This window comes from Rhamphochromis longiceps, linkage group LG20, assembly GCF_057381845.1.
Source record: "Rhamphochromis longiceps isolate RC_006_pf linkage group LG20, R_longiceps_female_GT1.1, whole genome shotgun sequence".
Lineage (NCBI taxonomy): Eukaryota > Metazoa > Chordata > Actinopteri > Cichliformes > Cichlidae > Rhamphochromis > Rhamphochromis longiceps.
Genome location: NC_140576.1, coordinates 27,686,347 through 27,710,583, shown reverse-complemented (window position 1 = coordinate 27,710,583; position 24,237 = coordinate 27,686,347). Strand labels below are relative to the sequence as shown.

Sequence of the window (24,237 nt, the reverse complement as noted above, 5' to 3'; positions counted from 1 at the left end):
GTGAATGACTTCACGGTGATCCGCAAAAAGTTCAAGTGCCCCTACTGCAGTTTCTCTGCTATGCACCAGTGCATCCTAAAGAGGCACATGCGCTCCCATACTGGTGAGAGGCCCTACCCCTGTGAAATCTGTGGCAAGAAGTTCACCAGAAGGGAGCACATGAAGAGGCACACACTGGTGAGTGCAGGCCTTCATTTACATGTAGGAGGTAGCAAATTACACCTTACTCAAAGTCAAGATTTAAAGATGTTATATATAAGAGACAGACAACACATTATATATACATTACCGACTCGTTTGTTAATTCCTGTGTAGAAGCTTTGATTTAACATCAATGCTATTACCATCTTGGTTTTTTTGGGGGGGGGGAGCCATAAGTGATTTGGACAAAAGGCCAGCTTATTTAGATGCTATAGTGCATTCACAGACACCAGCTACTTAGTTCAAAGCAATCTTAGACAGTATAAAAGATGGACATAGCTACCACTGGGTTCTGAAGTGCCCCTTTTGAAGCCTTGGGATTAACGTTTCTACCATCGCCATCTTGTTGCAAAATACTGGATGTGATGTGAGGTTTACCGCAGACTTTAAAACCACTCTCTTGTTCTTAGCAATTTATTGTGTGTCTTCAGATCACAGAAAATACTCAATTTCGAAACACAGTATGAGCAAGATTTACAAAATAAGCAGAATTTTTTATTCAGTGTGACCCAAAACGAGTGACACAGTGAGTGTATAAACTCTGTGGGAAAGTGTTTACAGAGGTCAAATTAGGAGGCCCTAGATCTCTCTTGAGGTTTTACAGACATTTGACCATCCATCATATGATGTTAGCTTGTCTGCCGGAAATGTTACAATCATGGTCACAACCTAGCTCACAATTTAAGTAAACAAGGCCCCAGTCACAGAGACCTAAAGAGTGGTCCAAAACCATCTCATAATCACCGATCGTGAGTGAAAATATTTGTATTTCCTGACTTGTTATTAGTGGTTGCTGGAGGTTGATGGCAAATGAAAATTGCTAAAGCCCCATGCACACAGGTCTGCAGACTGGTCAATGACCCCCCTGGCAGTTACCTGTTGCCAGCAAATAAATTGTATTCCTCTTCCTCTTTATTTATTCTGTCACTAGCATATTGCTGCAATTGTAATTTGAATGGATTCACATTCAGTTTCAGCTGTGAAGTTGCAGGCTTTTGCTCTTCCACTTGGAATTTAAAAATTTTGCAAAAATGTTGTGTTTCCATCCCACAGGTCCACAGCAAAGACAAGAAGTACGTCTGTAAAGTCTGCAGCCGAGTCTTCATGTCAGCAGCCAGTGTTGGAATCAAGCATGGCTCCCGCCGCCACGGCGTCTGCGCTGATTGCTCTGGCAGAGGCATGGCCGCACTCCTGGACCACAATGGTGAGGTGGGTGGCGATATCTCTCCGGAGGAGGAGTTGTATCCTGGCGACCGTTTCCACGATGACCAAGCAGAGTGTGATGGAGATGGAGAAGGGGAGGAGGAGATGATGGTCGAAGGGGACGGAGAGATGCTGGGAGAAGGGGAGGAAGACAGAGGGAAGTGGAAGGACTCAGGGATGACCGCTGAGACGCACGGAACGCTGGACAATGAGAAAGAGGAGAGTGACTCCTCGGCACAGGAGGGGGAACAGCAGAATGGGAGCGAGAAGGACTTTGCCTGGATCTCATAGAGTCTGTCCGGCTCCTGTTAGTGACCCATCGACCGATCTCTGAAGATCTTTTGTGATCTCTCAGGCAGAATCCTCTGCTCTCTTTACCCATTCGTCCCACTTGGGGCAGGCCTTCCTTTGAGTGGAAATGCTGTAGGGTGATGCGCGACAATGATCTAATACCATTACGAGATGCACACATACCGACATGCACACACTTTTACCACACACACATGCACACACACACGCACGCACGCTTTTCTCAACCTTGACTGCCATAGTAGAGGAAGAGATGGCTCAGTGCAAGGCTTTTTCTGCTTACCTCCTTTAATTCTGATGCAGTGTTTTTGTGTTATTTTTCTCGAGGGTTCAGGCCAGAGTCCAGTAGTTTTCTACTCTGTCAAAACAGGAATCAATGGCGGCGCTGCCAAGGACATGGCCAACGCCAGACTGCTATGTATGTTTGCCATCACAATCATCATGGAAATCAAGGATCACTGACAGTGTAGGGAAATAGCCAGGAGGAAGGCTGTCTTGGTCTTATAACTATGACTATAATGCTTCTGGGAAAAGTGTCTCCCTATGAGTGAAGGGGGGGTCTAAATCTGTCCTACTGCCACAGACTTGCACTTTAATGACAACTGACTCCTATCAATACCCTGAACCCGTGGTTTACATTTTTGATCTGATCTTTACTTACCTAAACAACTCGGTGACCGCACCTACCTTTAAGGATATACTTTATGTCCTCTTGACTGTTATCACGAAATAGAAATCACTGAATCTTTGTGCAGATTGCTGTTTATATAGCCTATGCCTTTCAGTGGGGTCCTTAATCTTTTCTTCACTTAAGTTTACCGCCTGGTTTCTATTGATCCATTCCAAGAAATACTGGAGTTTTGAGAAATGTACATAAAGTTTTGTTTTGGTTTTGGGGTTGTTTTTTTGGGGGTGGGTGGAAATTTAAAAGGGGCTGTAGGCTGTGCGAGACAGAGAGAGACAGAGAGACCGAAAGATGCTTTTTAGCGTTTCAGCCGTCTTCACCCACAGAGTGGACATCAGTTTCTGCTTCCTGTTTTTAAAATCAATTCAAGCACACAGTGGATGCTCTACACTAATAACTCTTTCCTTCTCTCTCGCTTTCTCTGGTCCAGATTCTCTCACACTGGAGGTTGTGACGATAGGACCTGAGAGCTAAGTCTCTCACACTTAAGGAGGAGCTGCCTTTGTGTAAATTTTTTTTTTGGTTTGTTCGTTTGCCGTGTGCGCGTTTTAAGTGAGTCATGTAATTCCACTTGCTGGAATCAGAATATGCAGACTCTTTCCACGATTCTTTTGCTGATATGCTTTCTCTGGCTTTGCAAGGTTAAAAAAACAAGAAGAATTGCAGAATTGTGCTTGAAATTCAGAGTTTGCTCTTTGCAGAGAGTGTAATTTGACTTTGTTTTGTTTGACAGCTATTTATTGAGAAACCTGTTTGTTTATTTGTGGATTCCTAATTTTCAGAAGTCCTTCCCTTGCTCTCGCCCTCTCTGTACGTGTTGAGTGGAACAGGATGGCTGCTTGTATGCAAGGATGAGTGTCCAGTGGCCAAAAGATATTCTATATTCAGTTCTTAAGATTATTTCCATGTTTTGTTTTGTTTTTTGGTTTGTTTGTTTTCGGCAAAGTTGACAATTCAAGTGAGTCAGATGACATGTCTTATTATTATGAATATCAGAACTATGATTACTTGTCGTTGATGTTACTATTATTAATTATTATTAAGTGCTGGATGCTAAGCTTTATGGTGTGTTCTTTTTTTTTTGGATATTTTATATCTTGTATAAGAAAAAAAAAGCTTTTATACTTTGCCTTGTTGTGGACAGCAAGCCATGGGGCTTTTATCAATCTTTTATTGTGCCAGTTTATGCTTTCTCTGTCGTATTTGCTTTTATTTTTATTTCTTCTTTTTTTTTTTTTTACCAGGGGGGAAAACACATTCACTGTCAAACATCTCTGTTAGATATTGATTGAAACATGTATTCAGCACATGCTTTTGCATCACTAATGTACACTAATTGATTAATATCGAACCAAAAACAATCTAGTAATTTGTATACATAAAGTGCTTTTGTTTCACGGTCTGTGTGTGCAGGTGCTTCTGGATTTATTGTTGTGGTAAACAGTTTTGTTGTTGGGTTGTTTTTATTTTTTTGAACCTGTCATTATTCGTCACAGTTTGGAAAAACAAAAAACAAAAAAGTGCACGTTATGGTATTATTGTGAATATGAAGGGCTGTGTGAAAGGACCAGCTAGCTTTTGAAGACCGCATCCTAAAACCAGGCTGATTCTTTTTCCTTTCTTTTTTCTGGCTACTGCTGTGTCTCACGCCTTTGATGACACGCAATCAAGTAGAAATGCAATGTGCAGACGAAACACGTCTATCGGACAGTAGAGCGTTGAGTCCACATGCTGTATTCCTATATGTCAGTGCTTTCCTGGCTTGACCCCAGTTCATTTACATAAAGGGAAAGAGTGCTGCAGTAGTAACTCTGGGAAACATTTTGTTGCCAGTGCTGGTCGCACACATTTGGCCTCTTCTGTAGGTGCCATGGACTGCACTTCCCATCAGCCCCTGCTGAGAGACTCTCAGTACAGTGAGATTTGTGATGCTTTCTTTATGTCTGACAGATATCTTTATTTTATTTGCATTATTTATTGTGCTTTTGTTTGACCCACTTATCAAACAGTTGTACTTTTCTGGGGTGAAAAAAAAAGAAGAAAGACAATGGGGTAGAATATGTTTATGAATGTCAATGGTGGGTGTGGAAGGAGCCCATAATCGGTGGCAAATCTCTGTCCTGTGGTGCTGTTTTGGCCCCTGAGAGGCATCTGGATGTATGTGTGACTCCCCCGGCCCCCGCGCTCTTCTCACGATCTGTACTGTACGTCTTCTTCCTCATTCTGGGTTGTACTTCAGGAAAACGTCTGCCATCAACCCCTCAATATGTGCCTCAATGACATTTCACCTGTGTGCTTGCAAGAGTGTTTGTTTCCAAGAGACGACTGAATATTTGTAACTCAATGGATAGAGATTATCGAGATGCGACCGATCAGATTAGAGGGCCGAAACGTTCGAGGATTTTGAAAACTTCAAAGAGACAAATCATGATGGGCGACCAGATTCTCCTTCCCACTGTGTGTTGATGACCTTTTGTGCCCTGATTCTGTGGTCTTAACTGCATGCCTATGTTCATTTTGTCATACCAAAGCGGCATCTTCGGCATCTGCACACAACTGTCTCATTCCACACGATGCAAAACTGGAATTTTTTGCTCTATTGCAGATGAATATGGGTATTCTTAGACATGTACAAATTGCAATCCTCATTTAGCCTGTATAGCTTGATTCACACGTGCAAATCATGAAGCCATAGATATGGGTATATCTATATTATACTATATTTCAAAATTGGCGCTTTTTACTTTAGATTTTGTTCTTCTACTAAGAGTGATGTGTGTATACCTTCATATATATAAATTTATATTACTATTATATATTATTTATTTTCTCCCTCAAGTTTCAGAGGGTCTCTGATTTGTAAAAGGTCGCACTTGAAGCTTGAGGTTTGTTTATTTTCATTGGGAATATTGTTCAATATGATGCTGACTTTATATTATCATAATCCTGTGTTTGTAACAAAATGTGCTAAATAATCAAAAAAAAAACCTGTCCTGTTTTTACACCTGTTTTGTTTTGGGCAGATTTTAAGTGCTCTTGTGCTGATATTTTTTTGGTTGATAGTACTGATCACAAAACATTTTTACAGTCAACCATGAGCCTCCTGTTTTGATGTTGGGACAGGCCCGCCAGCCGTCCAAGCCTCTTTCTAATTCATGTTTAGTGGAAGAATTAGCTTGACTATTATTTGCAAAAACCAATCAGTCTCAATAAATTTTGAAATTGCTGCTGTAAAGAAGTGACCAGTGTGTGCTGTGCCTTTTGTTTTCATGAACACAGCTAATAGCAATGGTGCTGTCACACCACCTGTTGTCCACAAGGGGGAGGAATACACAAGTCAAAAGACAGCCGAGGTAGCAAAAGCAGAAGGAATGAATCCACTGTTGCCTTTGAAGCTTACACTTCGATAGTCATAGTCATCTTCATATAAACAAATGAACCCGATGACAAGGCTGCTTCCATTTAGGTTTTATTTTCCTTTCTGTCACATTACATCACAGAGATCACATTATCGACATCATACATGTTTCATCCATCTTTCCAAGCTCTCGTCATGAGCTTGACATTCACACAAATACTCCTTGAGTGCACCACTCCTCAGAAAGTGCTTCCTCCATGTGCGTGGGACTGCTGATGAGGACCAGAGGCCAAGCCCACACACAGGAGAAATCTTGCCCTCCAGTGAAGACCCAAGACTGACGTCAAGTTTCCCACAAAATGCTCTTAGCACTGTGTGTTTGTGTGTGTTACGGGTTGCAATGAGCATTTTTACATCTGGTGAAAAACAGACTACATCAGCCTTGGGTTATTGGATACTTGGAGGGGAAATCTAACACATAAAACCCTTCAGTGTTGTATCTCCTAACGAAAAAGAAAAAAAGGGGGGGAAATGAGCGATACTAGACATGCAAAATAACCTCAAACTCAACCAGACAATCAATCAATCAATCGAGAAATAAAAAGCAAAGGTTGGTTTTTATGCCAGCCAGCGTAAGGCTCAGTAAAAACACGAGATGGTACGGGGAAAAAATAGGTCATCGGATGAGAGAAGTGACAGACGGAGTAAACTCCCAGACAAACAACACAGCAAAGTAGTAGAAGAAGCAGAGAACTGTGTAGAGCTGCCATTGCAATGCATTACATTTGATTTGGAAGGAGATCTATTGGCTTTGCTGCTGCTGGTTTACAGACGACATTCACAAAAGCACCACATCAATTTTGACGTAATTGAAAAAAACAAAAAAAGAACAAAACAACAGCAAAACAAAGGCTTTCTGATGCACATTTCAAGGGTTTAGTTTAGCTTAATATACTGGGTAAAGGCTTGGGTGTGACCACAATAAAGCTGGACAGGACAAGAACAGGAAGTGGAAAAGGTGATCGGGAAAATCGCTGTAGTAAAAAGGAAGAGGAAAGGATATGTTTTTTTGTTTTTTGTTTGTTTTTATGTGAGAAGTTGGAAGACACTAAAAGCATGCCATCTATTGGAATGTGCAAGGCAGGATCAAAAATTTCCATGGTGCCCCATGATGAAGGTTATCCTGCCTAACAAAACTTAACATCAAATCCACAAACAACACCTCTGACAATGATAACCACACAGAAAAACAAAAAAAAATGCCAGGGTAAAAGAACAGCAACAGTGTGAACGTCACCAAAAAGCAAGTTAGTTCTTGTTCCATTGTAAAGCGTTTCATTGCACAAAGTAGGATAGTAAAGCAATACTGCAAGGTCGTGCCATTTTATATGATTTAGCACTGCGGCAACAGCTGTCTGTGGGTGTTAAAGATTTGGATACCAAAAATCAGGACATGTTAAAGGTTCACTACAGGCCAATACCAACTAGCCAGCAACTATTACAACAACAAGAACAAAACAAAAAAAAGACTTTATACTTTTTTTTTTTATAGGTTTTACATTCAACATGTTTTGTTTTTCTCCCCTTTGCCTCTAAGCTACAATATACATTGAATCTGTTCACTATAACTTCTCAAACAACTTTAAAAATGAAAGAAAAACATTCGGTACTGTAAAAAAAAAAAATTCCTTTTCAGATGACAGTTACAACAAACAAAAGAAAAGCGATATATGAAAAAAAACCCACAACAACCTCACGGTTCTCTTTATGTTGCATATGTACAAAAAAGCCCTGAAAATGCACAAAACCATCTATATCGTCACTGCTTTCCATCTACTGCTAATGTGCACACCCACAAACAGTCAACTTCTATCTCCATCTCTCATTATGTAGCTGAAAAGGGGTAATAGCTGATCTTGTCACCACAAATGTTCTCTTGTCTAACACAAGAGCAATTTTGTTCCCATGTTTTTACCCAAGATTCACTCAAAGAACAAAACTCCTAATAAAACAAGTCTAGGGACTTGCCCTCACACGCCAGTTTAGTGCAACTTAAGAAAAAACAAAAAACCTGCCTCTGTGGCAGGCAGAGGGTCATACTAGCTTAACATGTGCTAAAAGTCCCATTCTCTGCCAGCTAAAGCGCTGGCCTGTAACCGCCGTTAGTGGAATCTGAAAGTGCTTGCACTGCGGATGGGGAGGAGAGAGAGAGAGAGAGAGAAAGAGCTAAAATGGGGTGCATTTGACACTAACCCAAAGCTCAGCGAAGGATACAAAATAAAAAAGTGGTATCCAGCACTAATAACATATGTACATGTTACTTTTTTCAGCAAAATGTAAAGAAGCAGGAACTTGTTTTTAAGTAAAGGAAGCACAAGGCTGAGCTTTGTGGATAAAAATTGTACTGTGAAAAGAAACTCCAGGCAATAAAACACTGTAAAGCATTTGTTATCAAGCTGATAATGTGTAGCTACTGGCTAAAACTGGTGTTTTCCCATCACTGAGACAAGGCTGGTGCTGCGTTCATCCCTTGGCACTCTTCCAAGGAAAGGCAAAGTGACTACCGAGTACCTCACTGTACTTCCAGTACCACGCTCCTAAAGCTGGCAGCACTGCCGTGTTTAGTACAACAACTCTGACACAGAGTGCAAGACACTGACTCTCAGGATCACGTGCTAATAATGGGGAACCGCAGAGGTTCGCGACCCCTGCCCCTGACACCCCATTTATTCCATCAGGCAGTGACGATACGCCTCCCACCCACGACCCCGCCCAAAACAAAATACCCCTTTCACTTAAAAAGTTTCGTATATAAAATTTTCAGTTATAAAAACGCGTCTTTGCACAGTGCAACCTAGTGCAACTTGATTAGTTCAGTATATCTTTTCCTTTTTGTGTTCTCTTCATTGGCACTTGGTGAAATGGTTAATTTTCTGACGTTAGAGGCCTGCTGACCTAGCTTATGTGAGATGCCACTGGAATAATGCTTTTCTTTTAAAAGGTGGGGAAATTAATGTTCAATAACAACAATAAGTGCTCGTGTGTGTTTAATGCTAGAAGGGGGAAGTGCTACCATACACAGTGGGGGAAATTATTATTTCATCCCTTGCTGTATTTACAAGTTTGCTCACTTACAAAGAAATAAACAGTGGCTAATTTTTAAGGGAGAATACCAACCAACCAAAAAAAAAAAACCAAAACAAAAAATCCCCCCCCCAAAAAACACCAACATTACATAAACATCATAAATTTATTTGAAATCAGTGAGTGAAATAAGCATCTACTACAACCCAGCCAGAGTTCAGGCTCCAACAGATTGGCTATGTGCCCATGTGGCATACAGATTACAGCCAATCAGTTAGAGATAGTCCTTTATCTCCACTGATTGGCTGCACTAGACCTGCACTAGGCTGGAATGAGCTACAAGACCATCAGTAGGAAGGTTGGTGAGAAAGTGACAACTGCTGGTGTGATTTTTGGGAAATGGAAGAAATATAAAATGACTCAATCGCCCTCAGTCTGGAGCTCCTTGCAGGATCCTGCCTCACAGTGTGAGGATGATCATGAAAAAGGTGGTGGATTAGCCCAAAACTACACGTGAAGAGTTTGTTAATGATCTGAAGGCAGTTGGGATCACAGTCACCAAAAATACTATTGGTAACACACTAGTATGCTGTAATAGACTGAAATGTTGCAGCACCTACAAGGTCCCCCTGCTCACGTAGACCCATCTTAAGTTTGCCAGTGAACATCTAAGTGATTCACAGCAGGCTTTGGAGAAAGTGCTGCAGTGAGGCATCAACGCAACCTGTCATGTTTGGAGGAACAGAAATGCTGAGTATCACTCAAAGAAAACCATCCCTACAGTCAGAGGTGGAAACATTATGCTTTGGTGCTGTCTTTCTGCTAAGAGCACAGGGCAACTTCACCGCATTAAAGGGGCCAATGGACAAGGATGTGTACTGTAAAATCTTGGAAGAGAGCCTCCATCAGTCAGCCAGAACACTGAAGATGGCTCGTGGATGAGTCTTGCAGCATGACAATGACCCAAAATATACCGGCAAGGCAACAAATGAATGGAGTGGCCTAGCTAGTCTCCAGACCTCAGTCCTAGAGAAAATCTGTGGAGGGAACTGAAGCTGAAATTGAGCTTTAAAGTGCCAAACAGAGGCCAAGAAAACTGAGTGGATTTAGAGTTTCTGTAAAGAGGAGTGAGCCAAAATCTCTCCTGAGATGTGTGCAAACCTGGTGACCAACTACAAGTAACGTCTTACCGCTGTGCTTGTCAGCAAGGGTTTGTCCATCGAGTACTAAGTCATGTTTTACATGCAAACTTTTATGTAATGTGGGTTTTTTGTTGGGTTTTTTTGGTTGATATTCTGTCTGTCTCCATTAAAATGTAACTACCATAAAAATCTGTTCATTTCTTTGTAAGTGAGTGAACTCAGGAGATAAAGTAATTGTTTCTCTCACTCTAATGTGGCATCAACCAACAACAGACAGCACATGCGACTCTGCGATGACAAAGGACAGCACAGGTGTTTCTATGGCGACAAATGTCTGAAGTCATCCTGTACCTCAGTCAAGGAGACAGTTCAAAGATTGCATTCTCATACGGAGGACAGGCACTCTGTTTGTCATACATTTCTACTGAGATCAGGTAAAGGCAGTGTCGCTTAGAGAGTCGAGGGCATGCTGCCGAGCTGCATATAAAATCTGCTAACAATAAACACAGAGTTGAATCTCAAAAAAAAAAAAAAAAAAAAAGAAAAGGAAAAATATATATCTGTTTTATGTCTCTGAGAGAAAAAAAAGTTACCAGTTAAAAGTTTTTTCTTCTTAATGGAGTTGGGTTGTATCAGAATTAACAGTCCAAAGAACAGGAGATATTAGAAACTACACAGAAGATCCAGCAACACTTTCAACAGTCACATCCTGACACATGGGTCAACTACAAGAGCTCATGACGCCTTACTCACTTTCAGACTTCACCTTCTTTTCTGTGAAAGTAGGTGAAGTTTTGCCAGAAACCTTTATTTTGTCACTAAGAATGTCGGCACTTTTATTTGGCTCAATGGTTAATGGGAAGTATCTTTAGAAGATTATCTTTCATCTCAGTCATCTAAATCTAAAAAAAATACCTCAGCCAGCTCTGAGAAACCTGATGAGAGATGTACACTATGAACGGGGAAGGGGAATATGCATAAATAATAATGCACTCTTAACAATTGTTCCTGATTTTTTTTTTTAATTAATATCAAAAACAGATCACTACATAGATTACTCATGTCATTTATTTGTCAATTATAAGTGCTTTTTGCCATTGACGCTCACAATTTAAAGCTAGTTAACCTTTAAACAGGGACAACCTAAAAAATATCTTGTTTTTATTTTGCTCTCTGTTGCTTATTTCAGATAAATGGGATTTTAAGACGTAACCATTTACTTTAAATTTCCAGTAGTGATGTAAAACGTCCTTAAAGGGGCTATGTTGAGCGGGAAAAAAGAACAATAAAGAATTTAACCTTCTAAAAATCTCCCACTTATATTTTATCTAAAGCATGGAAACCTTGGCCTCTCCTTTACTCTTATAGGCCTAATCTGAAAAGTAAGACTTCATTTTGGTAAAATATTGCTACATTAATTGTTTACATAAATCAGTCAATCTACAAAAACCCTGCCCCGCACTGACTTGACTTAATCCTGCTTATTTATTTCCAAATGTTACACCAGAGCAAAAGATAATTTCAGACCTATGAAATTAACTGTGGTGTGCAATGCTGGTTAATGCTAACTATTCCAAATATGGCAGAGTGAGTAACCTGTCCTCTTAAAACTGTAAGAATATGAATTAGAGCACCTGATTGTCATCATCAGGTGGCAATCAAGTCAGATAATAAGTCAGACTGTAAGTTAAAGTTTCAAAGGGCAGTTCTCATTCACGTATCGTCGTGGTAAACAATCTCTTTAAGAGCATCAGCTGTTAGAAGAAAAAACTATCAGCCTTTCAGCCTCAACTCAACCACAAAGCAAGACAGATGATAATCAATCCTGCAACTCTGCCAATTGCACAGTGAATCTACTTGTTGCGTCAGCAACTCATTGCTGAAAATAAACTACACAGTATAAGAAACAGATGTCCACTTTTTTTTGTTACCGTGACACTTTAAAAGAAGGTGCATATTTCTAAAAGTAGAGAGAAGAGCAGAGGGAAATACATATCTTGAAAACATTTTGGTGCATCACAGGAAATATTTTTGTACCACTTAGTGTGAAGGGTTTTTGTGCAGCTTTGCAAAACAAATATAGCTGTTTGGCTACTCTGAATCTGTGTAACAAACTAGTTGTTTGATACTGGACAAAACGCATTTCGACATGCAGTCAGCCAGACTGCTGAAGACAGAGATGGTAGAGCTTACGCCAAATCTGCTGGCTGTAAGTGAACAGGCTTTTTGCACCTGGTAGGTTTGGAGTCCCTTAAACAGTGACACTGAGAAACAGATATGCTACAGAGGTCTTACAAAGCACATCAGGTGTTAACCCATGATCCGACTCAAAAACAGTAGCTTGCATGATGCTCTTCTGATAAACAACAGAGCATGCCCAAAAGCTTATTTGTAGTCTTTAAACAATGCCTTGAGTTGAAGCAATTTGAAAACAAAAACTCAAATCAAAAGGCTTATAATCGAATTTAAATGTTTCTTTTTTTTTCCTTAACTCAACAGAGTGAAAATGTTTCAGTCTTAGAACAAAGTATCCAAACCTGCATAAAGATTTTTTTTCTCTCTCTCTCGAGAAGTTTTTTTAAAATGTTTGTTTTGAAGCATCAGTTTTGTTTTGTCTTTGTGTTTGGAAACGGAAAAGAGTGAAGGCGAAACCCACTGCTGGGCTGGAGGAAGCAGTGCTGAGAACTCCATTGTGAAGAGACTCCCCTTATTTCCTCAGTGGAAGTGTCCACCTCGCTGTCGCTCCTAGAGGGGAAGAGCTCATATCGCAGACCGAGGAAGGGGACTTTATTAGTCGGTGAATCTCTGACAGGCCTTTTTCCAACGACAGGCTGTGCACCACATGTCTCTCTTCTCCATGCCGTACACCTTTCGGCACTTCTTCGCCTCCCCACGGGGTTTCCTTGGTAACAGCAGATGTGACAGCATAAGGACATGCACATAGACATCCAGACACACACATGGGCAAACGGCAAACATGTACGTACAATGTGCTTAAAGGTGAGTAGGTACAGTATCTCTCTTTTAAATAATTCAGTGATTCAGTACAAGAACACCATTTTTGAAGAGGCCGATATTATTATACCTATACACATGTAATATCTGACATGGTTCAGCACCTTGAAGAGTAACACAGGCTTTTGGCGGTGCACAATTATAATTACACATATGATCCAAACGCCATTATAAGAATTTAAAACAGTCAAACTACTTATCAGCAGAATTAAATACCCAGCCCAATAACATCACACAGGTACGAATGTAATCACATTCACGTTTCAGAAAGTATATTAGTGCAAGCAGCAGTTTTATTCATTTAACCTACTGTGACCCACTGAAATGATAATAGCTTTGTAGCTACAATAGCCAAAATTTTTCATTTTAGTTCCCAGCCTGAGGAGTTTGCATGGACTTCCTGCAGACTCCTCTAAGGGAACTAATGGGAAGTGTGTTGAAAGCATAGACAATTAAAAAAAGGTGGACGCAGGTATCATGACGTCACCAACTGGTTTCTGAAGTCCAGTTTTACACCCTCGAAATGAGCGTTTCTTGCCATCTGACAAGGAGGGGCACGTCTGACTGTGAAACCATGTGCTTTGTCGGCTATTGACTTGTGTTTTACAAGTTGTTAGCCAATGACTACGCGGTTTCATACCATTGATAATGCTCCATTTTTTACAGTATGGCCAAGATTTTCAAAATCTTATTTTTTTACTTCAGTATGAGCTAAAACAGGTGAGTGAGCCCATAAACTCACCAGGAAAGTATTTACAAAGGTCAAAACAGAGAGTCATTTCCCCATAGATTTCTATAGAACCATAAGTCTTTTAGCAACCACAGCTTTCGCCATCTGGTGGCCTTTAGATAGAATGCAGGTTTAATTTTTATAACCCAGATGCTACGTAGATGCTTTTTACTGTATATATTTGTAAGCAAAAGTAAGAAAAAAATGCAAAAGAAAGAAAAGATTTCACATTTGATATCAAATGCTGAATCTGCAAACAGAGAGAAAGAGCCAGTCATTCACACTCCCATCCACACCTATAACCAATTTATAACACCTTTAGAACACACATGCACACTTCACACAGAAAAGCACCAGCTGACCAACAGTTTAAAATCCCAAACATTCTTCCTATGAAGCAAAAGTACTTTTAGCACTTTGACTCAAGCAGACTTAATCAGCACTCTAAGTAAATTGTGGATGCATACCTGGCTCCTTGTGTTGATTTAGGCGATGGCATAATCAGTGGGTGGTTCTTGTTAACAATGGCGTGTGAGCTAGGTGCTGGCTGCCGCTTTTCTCCAATGCTAACTGTACGAACATGAGTTGTTGCCCCCTGTAAAAGAGTCATTAAGTCAATACTCAAAATCATACTGACAGAGAGCAGACCAGCTTCATCAAGAGAAATGATCAGATATCAAATACTGATTGAACAGACACATGATGTTTATGCAGTTACAACCACACAATGATGACAGCTGAAAAACAGAAAGACACAACCTGGATTTTTCTGCCCCTGTCTTAATGAACTACAGTACCTTAGTGTAGCACAAGACCACATCGTGTCACTCCTGTTAGTTAATAATAGGACAAAAAAAGAACAATTGGATAACACAAGATTTGAACAATGTCAGCTGGTCTGATGATTGCCAATTTCTGCTGCCTGCAGATCGTAGAGTGTGATTTCAGCTTAAACAGCATGAAAGCATGCCGCCTTCTATCACTGGACTCCTGAGAAACTTTTTAAAATTCATCACTTCAACAAAGCCTTCAACCTCTAGACTTTTTGATTATTTATACTCTTTTGTAAAGTGTCCTTGGGTTTCTTGAAAGGTGCTATACAAATCTAAATTATTAATATTAAATCAACAGTTCAGGCTGCTACTGATGGTGTAATGGTGTGTTGCTATACTTGGGTTCCATAGTATCAAACTAATCATACTAATCATAACTAAAACAGCATGACATGAGTATTGCTGAGTATTGTTTCTGATCACGTCAATCTCTTCAGGATTCTGGTGAACCAATTCTATCATGACTGCTTCCAGTAAGATAATGCAGCATGTCACAAAGGTCAAATCATCTCAAACTGGTTTCTTAAACAGGACAGTGAGTTCTTTGTATTCAAAGGGCCTCCACAGTCATCAGATCTCAATCCAATAGAGGTAGTGGGATATAGTGGAGATTCACATCATGGATGTGCAGCCAACAAATCTGCAGCACCCGTAGGATGCCATCATGCCAATATGCACTAAAATGTCAGAGGGATGTTTCCATCACCTCATTGAATCTATGCCATAAAAAATTAGGCACTTCTACAGACAAAAGAGAGCAACGCAGTACTAGCAAGGCGTACCTAATGAAGTGGCAGGTGAACATACTGTTCAGTGGTCTGAGCACCCTTTGGCAAATTACATATATTTCTGAAGTGAAAAGTAAAAATAGCAGTCTTTTCTTTGCATTTTAATGCAGAATTAATGTTCATTTGATATACCCAAAGAAATTAAAAATACAACAACAAAATACCAATCTAAAAAGTCATTTTTTTATGTCTATGTTTTTCACTGTTTTTGATTACTAAGAGAAACAAGATCACTTTGTGGAGCAGTGTACTGTGCAACACCTATAAAACACACACACACAGGTTTATCACAAATATACAAATGACATTTAAATTTTGCATTTGTTTGGTTCAGACACTGGCACGAGCATGACTTAAAAGTTCTCTGCAACACAACCGTAACAAAACAGGGGAAACTGCCTTTCCATAATTACTCTGCTCCTTCTTCCAGCTCCAATTTTTCCTACCAGTGGGAAAACTACCACTATCTACAGTGGAAGACAAAAGAACTCTGCTTTTCTTTTGCTGGTTGTGCAATCGAGCCTTCATTCAAAGTGGTGGTAAACTCTGTTGGTATCATGTTATAGCCATTGCACTGAGCAAACAAATTGTATTAGATAATGATCATTTGAAACCAACAGAGTCGTCAACTGCTTTAGGTACAGAAACAAAGACTGACACTTCTCTGTATAAAAAGAACATAGCGTAAAGAAGCAAGGACAGGAAAAACAAAAAAGTGAAAAAAGCTTCCATGAAAAGAGCAGTGGAGAAGTTAAGATGAAGTTAAAAGGGTTGTGAGATAAAGCCTCACTCACCGGGATGCCTTTAAAAATGACAGGAGGGGACTGCCACGACACACTGATGCCATTGCCAGTCCCAGTTCCAGGCCCGATCCCATTACCACTGCCTATCCCAGCCAGCTCAGGACCCACTGGGATACTCACTGGAGCGGTGGCCTGGAACATGGACAGCCACCCCACATAGCCAGGAGAAGACACAACAGAAACGAGAAGGGATGGGAAATGAGCAAAGAGAAACAGAAAATAAGAGATCACAGAGGGAATAGGTTGTATAAATTAGAAAGGAAGGCATATCTTCAGCTTTTAATCTGAAAGGTGCCTTAAACTAAATACTGATCACAAATGTACAACAAAACTGCTAATATTTTTAAATTCACACAAATAAAAAGATTTGAGTGAAAACTTTAGTTAACCAAAACTGGCAGGCACTTGCAAAATGTTGCACAAACGGCAGTATAAGGAATAGCAGGAAGAATATGAAGTTAGGATAAATAAAAGAGTACGCATACAGTACAATACAGAGAAAATGAAGTAGTCCTATTCAGTTTCTTTGCATAAAAGAAACATTGCTGTTTCTTTAATATGTGTATTCAGTTGTCATGGCAACTAAAAGTGTGATCCTGCCTGAAGCCAATGAAAAGGACTGAATTCTGTGAATTCCTAAAGTATTTAAACTTTAACCAAACTTCCAGCTGACACCATGTAATTTTACCTTCAAGGACGGGTCAATAGAAACGGCGCATAGACAGGCAAGGAAGGCCAATGAGAAGAGGTTTAAGAAGGCATAGACACCTAAAACAGGACTACACAGGACTTTAACCATGATCTGAAAATCTAATAACTAAAACTTTTCTGATATCAAAATGAGCAAAAACTGGATTCGGACTTCATTCGTCATGTGAACTTCTGTCAATATTTGCCAGAAAGTTTTGCTTCTCTCCTTGTTACATACTCCCACACTGGCGTAGGAGCTAAGTAACTCACCCTGGCCTCTTTATTTATTCGTTTGTTTGTTTGTTTGTTTGTTTTCACTGATTTGAAAAACTGCCTCTGCACATTCCACATATTAGAATACTGAATCCTGGATTTATCTTTGCTGTACTTGCCAAATGTTTAATGTTTTGTCTTGGTTTATTTATTTATTATTTTTTTAAATGCAGCTTCAGCTATTCTGTGTGTCTTGTCTCGCGCTGAATGTGAATTACCTGGTAGGCATGGTCAGTGCGGATGTGGCAGAGTGTGGAGGGAGCTGACTGACTGAGCAGTGAAGGGGCGTGGCACTGCGAACCATTCATGTTGATGTGCTTGGAGTGAGGGACATCGGTGAGCGGTGGAGGGAAGATAGGCGGCGGACCGGCTGTGGTTGGGGAAGTGGGTGTGAGGTTGGACAAGCCCTCCGTGAGGCTGTCCATGTTGACCTCAATCTCTGAGTAGTAGAAGTCCTCTTCTCCATCACTGTAGTCAGAGTCGCTGCTTCGCCTACAGGGGAAGGTTATATATTCCCGATTTAAAATAAACATTTAAATTGTTTTTTAAGAAAAACTGTAAACATACAAGTGATAATGATAAGAAACCACAAACAGGCTCTCAATACATTACGACGGAATCAAGATAGACACCTATAAATACGGATAGACAAGTTGTTGATTATAACAAAAAAAAGTGTACTCTCTCCAACAGAAGGGGGCAGTATAACCCAGTGTGCTGCAAAGGTCCTTAAACATACAAGCTGGGAATTAAACTAACAAAAACAAAAACTAAGTACAACGCCCACAAGAGAAAATAATCCTTCGAGTAACAGTGTCTCTTTCTCTTAACTTAGAATTGCATAAAGGTATGAAATCGCTTTCAAGCCTTCTGTTAGTGATTTCTGATTACCCAAGGCGTACCTGCTGCACAGCAAAAACAGCCACAGCATGACTCATCAATGCCAGTTGACCATATATAATATAATGTGATGTCTTGCAAAAGAAACAACATCTCCATGCACTGTAATAAATTATGGGTTAAGCTGAGAAAAATTGGTCTTAACTGGGCAATGCACAGTTGCAGTCATAATTATTCACCTCCATAAACTTGTGATGTGAATACAATGTGAATACATTTTTCCTTTTGTAATATTCACCTAACCTTTTATGTGCCCTTTGCTTAAGAATGTAGAATCTTCCTTCAAGCACTGCCTTTTTTGGTGTAATCAATTTAGTCTTTCTATCTTTTGAGACAGATCATTTATCTTTGCTGTACTTGCTTCTTGGCTTAAACACCTGTATTTTCAGGATTTATATCTGCACAGCAGGTCTAAATCCCCTAAAAAAAAAATCTTATTTTTGAGCAGTTAGAAATTCATGCCAGAAAATGAAAATGTTTTACTTGTAAACCTTTGCATACGTTCCATGGCTGAATGGTTTTTGATAGCAAATGTGCCTGTGAGCACCTGTGCAGAGGCACAGTAATTCAATAGCCCAGTTGGACACCATCCAAACTGTGGCAATGTGTGTCACTTTTCTTGTCTTACCACACTATTTTAAAATCACAAGGTATGGGAGTATTATCTGGAGCTGCAGAAAAGAGATTACTAACACAAACAGAAAACACAGCTTTAAACAATGACAGCTTCACAAAAAAGAATATCCGTGTGATCTCTTGAGATTATAAAACACATGACGGTGGCATGGGTATGTTTAGGTATTTAGCTAAGAAAAGCATGGTGCTAAGTGCATGATACACACAATATAAAAAAAAAATTAAAAAAAACTATCTTTGAGAGCCTACAATTTTCTAATCATTTAATCGTTTTTTTAAACATCTGACAGCACAACATGAATATGCAGCTGTAATCTGGTCATATTTTACACAAATACAGTCTGCTGAGCCCCGAAGGCAGTAACTCAACACTGTGTGGGTTTACTTTGTGATGACTACCAACTAACCCCAGGTGGATGGTGCGGATGTGTCGCTGGATCCCTGAGGAGGTGCTGAGGACCTTTTCACAGTTCTTCCACAAGCACTTGAACATGACCTTCATTGAGTTCTGCAAGAGACGTTTACCAAAAACAAAACTAAAGTTAGCTGGCTGTTGCAAAATCTTAGCAGTTGTGCTCTGGTTTCTGAGTGAGAATCAAGCTGCAATTAAAACAATAAATAAATGAACACATTTTCTGCATAACTCAGTTATGCATGGGATGGCCTGTGTGGCCTCCTCAATAAGAACTGCTCTGTTGAGAAAGAGTAAGAGTACAGTGGGAACTCTTTGGGATGGAATGGGGATATATAGCACAGGAAATAATTCGGTGATTACATAAAAGGCTGGTCACACTGTTTAACAAAACATTCAAGACCTCTCACAAAACTAGACGTGTAATTTGGAAATTTTTCTCATAGCTGATCCTCGTGTTTTTTTTGTGATTTTACCAAAAGAAAGAACAACAAAAGAACAAAACATAAGACCTTAGTTCATTTAAATGGGAAGCTGTTAGTTGATGAGAGATAGATTGCCACTTTTTATTTTGACTTATTTTCTTTTTCCACATATCAGGCCCTGGCAGCTGTCCCTTTAGCAGGCAGGGACTTGCATTGCTGCTAATGAAAGACAGTGGGTGAAAGACAGTGGGTGTGTGCTTTTATTACCTTCCAATAGCCTCTGGAGAAAAAAGGGCAAGAAGAAGAGAACTGAGGGAGGGAGCACGAGAGACAGAGGAAGCAGGGCAAGAGAAATGAGTTTAAAGCAGGTTTTTAACAATAGTTACATTAACTTTCTCCTGCACCGCTATTCCTCTGAACTACTTCTCACTGACTCCTACAGCATACACTTACCCCTAAACCCTTCAAAAACACAAGAGGCCAAACTCCTAAACTCTTTGACTGCTGCTAGCTTTATGCACGTACCCTATGAAGCTGTTTGCAACAAAAAGTACACAGCAAAGCTAATCTGTAATCCTACAAACAATCACAAATCACTTAATTCTCAAAGTGTTTTTCTTGCCTCTTACCACAGTAACATTAAGACTAGTGAATGTCATGTTAAATAATCCTCTTAATTCAATGCCCGCACAAAAATCAGACAGCCTAAAATCCAGTGGGGGTAGTTGCTGTTAAGAGTTTGTGACAGCTATGTCACAACACAAAGCTAACCAGCAAATTAGCCAACCTTTAAGCCCACTTCCACACAACTTGTTTTTCTATACTTGCCCCAGCATCATCCTACTTAATTTCCTGTCTGCTTATCTATAGAATGGCATGTCCTTGGAGTCTCTATGGTTTTCATATATTCACTGCTGCCTCACTCCAGGGAGGCTCAATTGCAAACTCCCACATATACAGTATATGAGCTCTCCTTTGTCACCGTATGGCCGGAGGAAATATTGAGATTGATTTCTCCTTCTGCTGCTACCCTGTGCATCAGTTCTCCTTTCCGTCTTTATACCCTCCAACTGCCCTCATTTTTATGCATCCCTTGCATGCTTACTTCCTGCTGTTCATTCCTACACAGTCTGCCGATTTTCTTTCATTGTTATAAAACCCTACCACCTCTTTCCCTGAAAGGACTGAAAAGGCAATTGGAAGCTACTTGACAGCAAAAACATTTTGCTGTTCTGGACTGCTTCTGTAGTACAAAACGGAGGAGGTGAAGTAAAAGCAAGAATATAATCAATCGTCCACACAACCAGAGAGTGGCAGGCCATATGTAAGAGGTTATTTAACCTGCCTAGTGCTTATGTTTGACTGTTTGTGTTGTGGATTTTCTATCTCCTACCTAGTACTTAAAAATTAGAAAGGTACAGAGCTGTTTGTATACAAGCTCAGCTTGATTTACTATCTTCAGGATGTACTCTATATATTTAGCCTAGACATGTGTTAAATGCTCTTACCCTATAACAGCTGGGATAGCCTCCTGGCCCCTGGGACCCTAAGTTGGACAAGTGGTTAAGAAAATAGATGGACAGATGGGTGGATGAACCACTGATTATTTCCTATTCAAAACTAAAATTGAATCTGCTTTTTCCTCTTTTAAACTTCTCTATGAAACTTTATCAAGTTGACAACAGTCACTTCAAGGGGCTTTATATTGTGAGGTAGAGACCCTACAATAATACAGCAAACACTCCCGCAATCAGACGACCCACTAAGAGCAAGCGCTTGGCAACAGCAGGAAGGAAAAACTCCCTTTTAATGGGAAGAAACCTCTGGCAGAACCAACCTCAGTGCAGCCATCTGCTGCAATCAGCTGGGGGTGAGAGGAGTGAGACAGGACAAAATACATGCTGTGGAAACACAGTGTGGTGTATAAACACAGAGTGAAAAAAAGGTCAAGAAGAAGAAATGCTCAGTGCACTATTGGAAGCCCCCAGCAGCCTACACCAAATCTAAACACAAACTGTAATCATCAGGTGTACTAAGGTGTAGTGAGGTGAAAAAAAAAACTGTTGAGACCAAAACAAAGTCCAAGCTGCAGAGGTGTGACACCACTGCCTCAAGCCTCAAGCCGCTTGGATGCCACAAAACTGCCCAAGTTAAGAAAGAAAGTCAGGACGTAAGCGTTTATCTTTACCTTTCGCTTCCGAGGTATGGGGTCTTCAAACATGAAGTGCGGGCTCTCTGTGACATCCTCACTGCCATCATCACCCTGGGACGAGAGCGGGAAGCTCTTGTTTGTATCGTTTAAAAGTGGTGGGGACGGAGTGGAGGGGACTGAATGGTCACTGGCATCCCAGCTCCAGTTGCCGCTGGTCGAACTGCTGTAGCTAGCTGACAGCACCTCTTTCCAAGCTCTGCCGGCCGGCTCGGGGGCTGTAGTTTATACAACACAACAACTTATTGTTATTGGCAAGACGTGACTGAAATGAGGATGTTTTATGTTTGAAGACATACAAATTTGACCATGAACTAAGAGCCAAATGTGAACCAGTGAGGTATGAGAAAAAAATAGAAGTTCTGAGAACAGGTCCATAAAAACAGCAAACTTAGCTCATTTAAATCTGGCCATCTCATGGATGAGAAGACAGCTTTGAGCTTCCAACACAGCTGGTATTTTCAAATCACTTCCCGTCATCTTCTGACCATGCTGCATACCAGAGTGCCAGCTCAGAGCACTTTGAGTTTTTTTGGCCAGACAACATAACAATTTTCATTCACCATATGGGCCCCTCATTAGATTTGCCTCCTGCAACTTTCTCCATTCCCCAAAAATAACAATGAAATTGAAGGGCAGCAGTTTTGGCACACTGGACCAGATTCAGTGGCCATCGCAGACACAAATTAAGTGGACAGCTGCCCTACAAAAAAACAAAAACAACCAACAGTCCAGGGGGTGCACAAGAAGATGGCCTTGAACAGGACAACCAATTTTAACTTGATCTGTTATAAGAACTCTTTGATAATACCTCTCAATTTTAAATTTGTATTACTGGAAACATAATATTAGGGCTCTCTTGCAAAACAATCCCAATTCTAATGCCACAAAATAATTAAAACATATGTCTTAATCTGTAAACCTTAGAAGCTTATTTCCACAAATTATATAATATCTAAAACAATGGATTCTTTACTACACCACATATTTTTTAGCTACTGTATACTGAAACTTCAACCATTGAGTCCAAACTTTCTTTACTTCCCAGAACAAACACTATACGATTTCCAGTGTGTAGGCCCAGAAACCCTTTCAATACATTTGTTAATTTGTTGATCAATTATATAGTGCTTTAAGACTTGATTATCACAATGGCTTTATCTGACTTTTAATCAGGCAAATTATAGTGAAAAACACAGAGCAAGGACTAATATCATACATTTTGGAGAGACCTTCTACAATTCAATAACTGTTTCCCATATAAATATAAAGAGATAAGGGTTATCAAACTATTTTTCAGAATTATCAAGGGGCTTCAGTGGACTGTGTGTTTTCACACAAAAAATATAAAAATAAAAATAGGATATCCAATCCTGTCTCAACTCATAAAAACAAAAACCTGCCACTTTTTTAAAACAACCAAATGCACCAGGAGCTAAACAAATAAATAAATAAACAATTTAATTTTTAAGTTATAAAAATATAAGGAAAGGTTTTGGAGGTTGCATTAAATAAAAAAAAAACTATCCAATCTCAACAGGGATCCATACAGCCATGGATACTTTTTATAAAAGCACCACTGTGATTTACCACAGAGTAATCAAGCAACACCCCCTTTCTGAAATATTTTGTCAAATAAGCATTTCATCAAGCATTGCAATCATAAACTCACAGCATCCTCTGATCTGATCTAATGACTGCACCACAGATCATTTCTAAAATGAAAGCTTACAGTTCTTGGTTTATTTCTATTATGTCCGAAATGGTGCAGCAGTGTCAACAGGGTGCTTCTAGCCTTTAGAGATAAAAACTATAGAAGCTCTTCCTGAGAGCAAAAAACCAGCAGCCCGGGTTTAGCGCTGAGCTAAAAAGCTGTCAGGACTTTGACCGTCTGGTGGTTGGCATGGTAATAGCAACCACAGCAACACTGGAAACAGCAAAAGGAGCTGTGGTGAAATGGTCAAGGCTAAACAGTTGGCAGTAAGTGCTGGGCTTGGGTAAACATACATGCATGGAAAGATGATGGAATAAAGTGCTAATAACACTGCGTGACCCTTCTCTGGGATAAATACATGTTAACACATCAACGAGTCAGCAGCTCAGCCTGTGTCAGGGTAAACTAACATCAAGTGATTTGTGATGAGCACCGTCCCCAGCGAGCAACACAAAGTGAATGTCCTTGATTTTGTTAAACACAGTGGATGAGTCAGTGTGTGACAAAGCAGCTTGCACTCAAGGAGCAGTAGGTGCATGGGTGCATGAATGCAACTGATGCCGAGCCAATGGTGTTACCTGTGGGTGCAGACGAAGGGTAATGCACCAAAGGTGATGTGGACAGTGAGGTCAGGACGGTGGCAGCCATCACCTCCTTATCAGCGTGACCTGACGGCTTCCTGAAAAATAAAAATGCACACTGAGCACAAGAAACATATCTGGTGTAGTTTTAAGGGGTACTCTTGTCTAACCAACCCCATGCTCTATTAAACAGAGGTTTGTCTGTTTTTCAGAGTATTGGAAAATATTTAAGGAAAAAAAAAGTTT

The 24,237-nt window shown here is 40.1% G+C and overlaps 2 protein-coding genes across 3 annotated transcripts in view; one reads left to right on the top strand and one right to left on the bottom strand.

Annotated features, from left to right (window-relative positions):
* zbtb46 (zinc finger and BTB domain containing 46) overlaps positions 1 to 3,270 on the top strand; it is a 61,363-nt gene extending 58,093 nt beyond the window's left edge. The window contains exons 8-9 of the mRNA XM_085393008.1: positions 2 to 177; positions 1,255 to 3,270. Coding sequence (XP_085249134.1) covers positions 2 to 177; positions 1,255 to 1,695 — 617 coding nt within the window. The 3' untranslated portion in view covers positions 1,696 to 3,270. The remainder of the gene's footprint in view (position 1; positions 178 to 1,254) is intronic.
* Positions 3,271 to 6,554: 3,284 nt separating this feature from the next.
* slc2a4rg (SLC2A4 regulator) overlaps positions 6,555 to 24,237 on the bottom strand; it is a 41,790-nt gene continuing 24,107 nt past the window's right edge. The window contains exons 3-9 of one of the 2 annotated variants that reach the window (XM_085392712.1): positions 23,989 to 24,089; positions 21,676 to 21,914; positions 19,058 to 19,158; positions 17,333 to 17,606; positions 16,143 to 16,283; positions 14,195 to 14,322; positions 6,555 to 12,884 (exon numbers count right to left, since the gene is read on the bottom strand). In XM_085392712.1, coding sequence (XP_085248838.1) covers positions 12,773 to 12,884; positions 14,195 to 14,322; positions 16,143 to 16,283; positions 17,333 to 17,606; positions 19,058 to 19,158; positions 21,676 to 21,914; positions 23,989 to 24,089 — 1,096 coding nt within the window. In that variant the 3' untranslated portion in view covers positions 6,555 to 12,772. The remainder of the gene's footprint in view (positions 12,885 to 14,194; positions 14,323 to 16,142; positions 16,284 to 17,332; positions 17,607 to 19,057; positions 19,159 to 21,675; positions 21,915 to 23,988; positions 24,090 to 24,237) is intronic. The other variant, XM_085392713.1, reaches the window with a different exon arrangement.